The 8,321-nt window shown below is 40.7% G+C and overlaps 1 protein-coding gene across 1 annotated transcript in view; it reads left to right on the top strand.

Moving 5' to 3' along the window:
- DSCAM (Down syndrome cell adhesion molecule) overlaps positions 1-8,321 on the top strand; it is a 413,163-nt gene that overhangs the window by 210,685 nt on the left and 194,157 nt on the right. Inside the window, 1 exon segment of the mRNA XM_009328037.1 lies at positions 4,667-4,813. Within this exon segment, the coding sequence (XP_009326312.1) occupies positions 4,667-4,813 (147 nt within the window).

Below are 8,321 nucleotides of genomic sequence, written 5' to 3'. Positions count from 1 at the left end.
GTCGGCAGAGCATGGGAAGCTGGAAAGTCCTTGACTAGTGTAAGCACTGCTCAGCAACAACTAAAACATGGGTGTGTTATCAACATTGTTCTCATCCTAAATCCAAAACACAGCAAGTACCAGCTACTAGGAAGGAAATTAACTCTATCCCTGCTGAAACCAGGACATATGCTTGTCCACCTCACCAAGGCAAAAAGTAGTAAGGGTTCCTAACATCCTTTGAACTCTTTGAATGAAATACATACTACAGATATTGGGCCAGGTTTTCAAAGGCACCAAGCAGTGAAAGCTAAAAAAGAAGTAAGCTTTCAACGTCTCTGAAAATCAGATACTAAAATTATTATAATCACATTTTCAAGGCATTAATACAAACACTACTGAGGAGGAATAATAAATGGGAATTATGAGCTGTATTTTGACAGTGTTCTTTTTAATTATTGTGAAGGAGGCTTCTCAGCCTTCCTCTCTTGAAGCCTGCTAACAGCCAAACAAACAAAAAGCTTCAGTTTATCTGAAAGGACGTTCCATTAAAAAAAATCCTTATCTGGTCTATTAAGTAGGTAAGTCAAAAAAATTAAACTTTGTTACAGCAAAGCAAGAGCGATTAAATTAAATGCGCCTCAAGAAGAAAGTACTCCCCTAGATCAACAGGGCAATAAGAGCTTGTCGATCCCCATCCTGGTGCATTTCTAAACACTTTTTGAAGTACAGAAGGCAGAACACTCAACACTTTGGCTTTGTCACAGCTGACAGCCTGTCGGTTTTAATGAAAATGCTCTCCGTTTAGAAGATGACAGAAATTACATGCATTTCCCCTTTTATTTTTCTGTCATCTTTTCTGTCTCGCGTTTTTACAGTAGAAGGAGGTATGGTTATTAAAGCATTGCATAAGTATGCAAAATATATTAAGAAGAAGAGAGGAAAAGGAAAAGCTTTAGCCCTGCAATTATACACAATGTGTGTTGGTGAGAAACGTGTACTGTGGGATAACATCTGATGTGTGGCAATAACTATTTACTTTTAGTTATCTTTAAAGAGGGTGAGGCAAAAATCTCTAGATAATGCTTTAAGTGAAGGTTTTATTATACGATTGCCTGAGTAATTTCCAACAGGAAGATCATCTAGGCAGTGTTAGATAGCTCAAGTATGTTCATAGCTTCTCTAGAAAATATAGCAAGATAACACTGAACAATTTCTTGGCTCTGCACAGCTTTCACAAACCTCTTTTATTAAGTGGCAGGCTTTTAATAAGTGTAGCCACTCTCATTGACCCAGATGTATAACCGCATCTGAGGAAGCTCGCTTCCAGGACTGAGGAGGGAAGGCTTCACTTGCAAATATAAGTCAGTCCTATGAGATCTGGAAATAGCCCACAAGTCTATACATATTCTTCAGCCTGGCAGTAGCCACTCCACATGTTTCCCCAGTTTCGGTTCCAGTGCAAGTATTAGCGGCAACAACGTGTACAAGGTAGAAATGCTGAGGAAGTGAGCTTTCGGCAGTTTTAAAGGAAGCTCTGAATTTGATCTTCTAACTTAACTTCTGTGACAGTTGCTTCATGCTTATCCTAAGAAGAGAGACAAATTTAATTATTGATGATGGCCTGTATAGACCATATCTCAGAGGATATAGTATAGACCATATTTCAGAGGATCTGAAAATAGTGAGAGCTTTAGAAAAGCATAGAGAAAGGAATTAATTTTTAAACTTTGGACACATTTGTATGTTCTTAAACTTGTGTATAGTAGTAGTATCAAACAGTGTGACTCTTTGTAGAAATGGAATTATGTATATTTAGCAAAGGTGAAACTGGATCCCAGAAAAAGAAAGCTACATGAAGCCATTGTACAAGGAGCACATTTCTGCCTCTCAGCTGTTTATGTTTCACTTGGTTGACACAAATGCACAGCATGTGCAGATTTACTGGAGGGACCAAAATGGTCACAACCATCCTATTAGCACCTTTTTATGTGTTCCTGGTTCTGTGATGTGATAGCAGCTGAGCAGCATCCCCACCAACACCCACCCCTGCATAGTTTGGGTTACATCCCAGCTTGAAAGGTCCAATCTAAGTCTTGATCAGGCTGCAGAGGGCATGTCTGCATGGTACATACATATATGCAGCACTGTTTCAGCAGTCTGGCAGCCCTGCCAGCCGAGTGGCATCGCTGTGGGCAAGAACACGTCTGAACAGGCTGTGTTGTCTGAAATACAGAGCTGGTTAATGCTCACGCAGCTGGAAACAGAAGCAAGCAGAGATTGCCTTTGCTGCATACCCATCATTAACCCCAAGTAAAGTCCTTAAATGTGATTCCCGTCTCCTGAAGCTGTCATTTTATGCTGCCTACAGACTAAAGGAGACAACTGTGCTTTAATTACCCGTAGTCCTTACAACATATTTCTTGGCAAAGGTAGACTTGCTTTATGAATATTTCAGTAGTGCATAATCTGCATATGACACAGAAGTCAAAATGCCTGTGGTTTTCACACCAAAATTCTAAATATCCTTCTAACCTAGAGTTAAGGGTAAAGTAAACCTTGTTAAAGGGTACAGATGTTGAGTACCTATGTGATGAGGAGATAGGGTGGAATGGGACAAGTGTTTATGTCTGAGTAATTGGGGACTGTGAAAGGAAAAGGAAGACATACTCAGCATAGGACATTACATTATATCTAGGAGTTACAGTGTGAGAATCAACAAAAAAAAAAAAAAAGAAATATTCTCTGACCAACAGGAAGTATTTCTTCTGTGTGAATCATTATGAGCCTGCCTCCCTAAGAGGCGATAGGATTCCCCTTGCTGTGGCTTTGGAGCTGGGCTGTATGACTGACAGCAGGTAAAGAACAATCCTGTGATTGTTAAGGGGGTTCACTAGGTGATTGCCTGCACACTTGCAGACTATGCTTTCTGGTTGCTAGTAGGTAGCTGTCAGCTGCCTGGTATTTGTAGAAAACCCGTTAGCATGTTTGGTCAAGCCAACCTATTTTGTGACTAGTAAATAAATAACTTATTAGTAATTGAGAAGCTAGGTAAAACATATTTTATTAGTTTAACTTATTAACTGTCTATATGAGTTCCTCCAAACATTACAACTAATGTATTAAAATATAAGATGCAAGATAGCTTTGTTTTTTTCATGTAACCTTTTCAATGCCGTATTTCAGACACCTGGCTGTGAAACTGAAATATTACCTATTCAGGTACTTTTCCTACTACACTCAACAGTACATTTGTTTATAAGTAATTTGTGTTGAAACACACGCCTTCTGTATGCAAGCAATTAAATTTTCAGAGGCATATGAAGTCCATATGGCCTCTGTATAAGAATGAACCTCCCTAGCCTGTAAACCCCCCTAGGCTGAAATATGGTGTTGCTCATGGCTGAGAAGAGTGCTCTTGCCATCCAGTCCTCCCTCCTCCTTCACACCTTCCCTCGCCCAGCTCTTCTCCTTCAGCAGCAGGCAAGTAGCTCAACATCTTCTATGCCTCCATTCTGGGGATTTATTTTGTTAATATACTTCTTAGTAATGGCACATGTTATTTGAACAAACAAGGTACTTCAGAAGGATATGTGCAGTGTGGTTTATGCTTTTCCAAAGTTGTGACCTAACTGCCTCCATGCTTGTGCCTTGACTTTCAGGAGGACAGGGTTAGCCAAGACAAGTCACCACTGTGGTTATTTTATAATTCAGTATGCACACAAGGATGAGAGAGGTGGGCTGCTGTTGCGTTACTCAATATTCTCTGCTCTAAGGGCCAGTCCTGTCCTGTGACATTAAATGGTTGTTAAAATTGTTTTTTTCCATTTCTTTTAGATTGTGGTTTAAAGGAGATTGCCCTCTGTAATGATACCATTGCCTTTCTGTCTTTTCTCTGCTGGATTGCTTTCCCACTGATGCATTTGTGCGCAAGCACCCTGACTACACTTAATTATTAAAAAGTCATTGCTTAAATAGAGCTCTGAAGAAAAGGAAATATTTGTTACTGCATATTACTGAACATTAGTTCATAATGGGTTTCATCTTTGTGTATTCTCTCTCCTAATTTGGGAGCCAGGTATATTTTATAATATATAGTATATATGTCCCATATTCTTGGGGTAAAAACTTCCTCCTTCTGTGAGTTTATCTTGCTTTCACTGATCCCTTTAGTTTTACTTTTTATGACCTTTTTTTTTTTTCTCAATTTTCTGGTGTACCTGGCCAACAGATGCCATTTTGGTTAATATTGTTTTATTATGCATACCATCCCAGACCGTCTTTCTAACATGTACAGCTCTGCTGGTGAATTGCCGTCATATCACTCTACAATATTGAATTAAACTGGATTAAATTCTGCATTGGTTCTTTACCCCGTATTTTATTTCAGATGCCTCTTGGATATCGTTTGTTGATTGTGTTATAGACCATGGCACATTTCTTTCTTTTATTTCTCGCATTTTCCTTGCAGATCCCTACCTTTTTTTATAAGAAGTGAGCATGAATTAATATCTTTATATGCATTTGCAGTGAATACTTTGTAAACTTACAATTGGCAGCTTCTAGACTCTGGCAAAAAAACCTTCAGGACCCTCCAGTGTGTGTCGTCCATCCCCCAGTGTGAGCAAGCAGAACACAATAACAACCTGCAGATATTTTAAACACTGCAAATTCTTGTGTCTTTCAGGACCTAGATTTCTCATCACATCCACGGGAGCCTTGTATATTTTAGACGTACAGAATGAAGATGGACTGTACAACTACCGATGTATCACAAGGCACAGATACACTGGAGAAACACGACAAAGCAACAGTGCAAGACTTTTTGTATCAGGTGGTCCTTTATATATGCCTCTCTCTAGTGTGCTAAACTGGTAAGGCAGGTTCTTGTGCCCATATGCACTAACAAGCAAGTCGTCTATCAAACAGAAGGTAGAAGTGGTCAGCAGTGAGCTGCTGCTGCAAAATAAAGTATTCCATTTTAAAATCCTTTTTTCTGTTTTTCACCTTGTATTAGATATTTCCAGAGAGCCTGTAGGGTGCACTGGCATTTAGCACAGTGATTTTTAGTAGATTTAGAGTACTTTATAACAGGACTGTGGATGGGATTCATCCCATTAAAAGTAGACATGCGCAGTGAAAGTGTCTAGTCACCTTAACTTCCCTTTGTAACCAAAGGAGAGGAACACTTTTAGGGGTAGTATATCTGACCTACTTCAGCTGCCCACTTTGGGGTGAGATTAATTGCCCCATGGTGCCTATTTTTCTCTGTTAACCATAGCAGGAGCTCAGGACATTTAGCACAGCTGTAGATATTTCCACTGCTGGAGTCCCAGGTTAACTGAGGTGCATTTCAGCCTTCCTTTTTATTCATCACAATCCTTCCCAGGGGAAAACAGTGTGTTCCCCTGCTTCCAGGAGGGATCTCCAGCCAGAAGGAGTATGTGACCTTTCCCAGGCCGCCCAGGGTGCTGCAGGCAGGCAGGAGTGTTAGCTGGTGGCTGTCTGTGGGCAGAGCTAGGAGTCCCAGGGCAAATGTCCTTGTGCAGCAGGTAGGAAAATGAGAAGGTAGATGGGGTATTTTAATTTTTCCTTGTAATTGTAAATCTTTTCCTGATTGTTGTGTATATGACGGACTGTTGGGTTCCCCACTCACACGCACCAAACGCTTAGTGCTGCTCCAATCCCACTTTCTCCCCATTTTGTCTCAGTGAGAGGAGGTGCCAGTTGTGGGTGAGGTGAGAAGGAGGAGCAGACCCCAGGCCTGGGTTTGGAACTTGCTGTCAAACACGTCTGAATAGGATTAGCTCTTCTCCATCTCCCCTTCCTCTCCCTCATTTGCTGGGTGCCTGTAACTGCACCCTGTGTTTGCATGTGAGCAAATCTGCAACTGTATTCCCACATCCATAGAGTTAGCTAAGGCTGTATCCCAGACTCTCTCTTCTTTCTCCCTGTATCCCTGCCTTACAAAAGACATGCCCACCATACCACTGAAAGCCCCACAGTGCTTTTTCTCTTTTTCACTGTTACTAAGTTGCCCTAAAGATCCTAACCCTAAGGATCAGTCAGGGTATGGTGACCTTCACAACCTAACAGTCAGTGGGGTCATTCTCCTTTTGACCTTGTCCTCTTGTCTTTTGGTCTTTTTGTCAGAAAAAAAAAATCTAGTGATTAAGTCTCAGCTCTCCACCCTCTGTTTGAGAGCCCTAAGGGAGACAGAGGTGGGCACAAGGTTTTGCATCAGTAACATACTTCCTGCCCTCCTCCAAAATGGTCATTGCTGAAGGATTCTGGAGCCCTCTGAACACACAAGTCAGTACTTAAATATACTAATGATAAAAAAATAGTGTGATTGTTCAGGTTAGAATCACTTACCAGTCAGATCCAGGAGTTTCTTCCTCTGACATGTGTCCCCTGTGGGTAAAACTCCGGCCTCTGCTTTTCCCAGCCAGATGAAGACGTAGTTTTCCTGCACAATAATCTGCCTGCTTTGGTCTTATAAGGATAGGCAGGGTCCTATCCTTCTAGCTGGCTCCATAATATGGTCTGCTTCCGTATGAAATCATGCTAAGGCTGAGCCAGTGGTAACATAAATAAAATCAGGCTTGTATCTTGGTTACCAGAGGAAAATTACTAGTTATTTTGCTGAACAAAAGGGGAAAAATGAAAGCTCTGTCTTGTTTGTAATTCAGGACAAACACCCTAAAAGATGTGCTCCATCTGGAGTTCCCTTTTCTATTCTCCTCCACAGACCAAATCAAAATAGGAAATTTTACCTGTGTGCAATAGCTGTTTTTTTTAATTCAATGGGGTTAATTATTCTCTATTAAAGATATAGTGGGCTCTGATTTCCAGTCCTGTTAGTCTACTGAACAAGTGCAGCAATTATGGGCAGACCTATATTTTTGCCTGCCTTTTACATCCATAAATATTCTTTCCTTATATGGGGATGAAATAGTTTGTGGTGGATGTTGATCATAGTCTCTCGGCCACATTTTTAATATGAGTTAAACTTCATTATTGTTTGAAAGAGTGAGAAAAGTTAAGTGCACATAATACCAAATACACATGTGAATAATTAGTATGCCTATGAACAAAGCAAAGTTCCAAATTTCGTCTGGAGTAAGAACATCTCCTTGAAATCATGTGGCCTTTCTAAATAAAATTTAAACCAAGGCCATTAACATGCTACAGAATATTCCTCTGATGCCCATTAGAATGTGCTTTTCCAAAAATAATTTTGTCCAGACATGAATCCCAGCTCCCAAAATCTTTACCATTTTTTAACCCTCACCCTCCAAAAAATCCTTATGAATTTGAAAGCATAATGAGTTTCTTGCTCTGTCCTTCAAAGAAGATCCAAAATAGAATATTTTAGAGCAGTATTTTTCCTCAGTTTTTCCACCGCTGTCCTTGCTAGAAGTCATTTGCAGCTGACTGTTAAAGCATAGTAAAATAATCATTCAAAAGACTCCATACCATGTATTGGAATTGGGTTATGTTACTTTGTTATTTACCTCATTGCAGGTGATTGCAAATGATTTCTTTTGTTCTTTTTTTCTTTGCTTTTTTTTTTTTCCCCCTTAACTGGAATATATACAATGTAGGAGCTTTAAATAGGTGTCTGTTCCAAGGACATCCCAAAGAGATGTTTTTACCATCCATTTAAATATATAAGTACAGAGTGCAAGAAAGCAGGTCACTGGAATCATATTTTGTGTATCCCTGAATATATTTTAAATACCTCCTCTGTAAGAACCAGCTCAAGGCTTCTCAAGTATGTAGGCAAATCCCAGTTTAGCTGTTTTGTGGATGGGACTCCAGGCTGGGCTGCTCCTGCCAAGGCTCAGTTTGAGAAGGAAAAAAGTGAAGCGAAGTGAACCTGGGATAGAGGACCCGGGAACTGGTGTGCTGTTCTTGAAGGGTGAGAAATGGTAGCTGCAGAAGGGGGCTGTGCCTCCCATGGCATCTGCTGCTGTAGCCCCCAGCTCCTGGGGCAGCCTACCTGGCTTCCCAGGCTTCTTCCTAGGTGTCGGGGCAGGAGGGCAGCAGCTGCTTTGCTGTCACCAACAGCTTGTTGGCTGAGGTGGTTTTGCACTTTGCCTGGGCCCAGCATTGAAGTATATGCAGTTCTCTGCAGCAAACTAGGAGGTTGTCGGAGTGCGATATTTACTAGCCACAACTTTTCCTTACCATTATTTTAATTCCTCCCCTGGTGGTCCCCGTCCTGTTTCAAAGTCCATACGGTACTTTGTATTTTTGTACTTAAAGGATTGCAAATGGGGCCACATATATCCTTCACAAAGTCTTTTGAAGTTAAAAGCATATGGAGAAGATACGAA

The sequence above is a fragment of the Pygoscelis adeliae genome, unplaced genomic scaffold, assembly GCF_000699105.1.
Source record: "Pygoscelis adeliae isolate BGI_AS28 unplaced genomic scaffold, ASM69910v1 Scaffold154, whole genome shotgun sequence".
In the NCBI taxonomy this organism is placed as follows: Eukaryota; Metazoa; Chordata; class Aves; order Sphenisciformes; family Spheniscidae; genus Pygoscelis; species Pygoscelis adeliae.
This window is presented reverse-complemented; position numbering and strand designations above follow the sequence as displayed.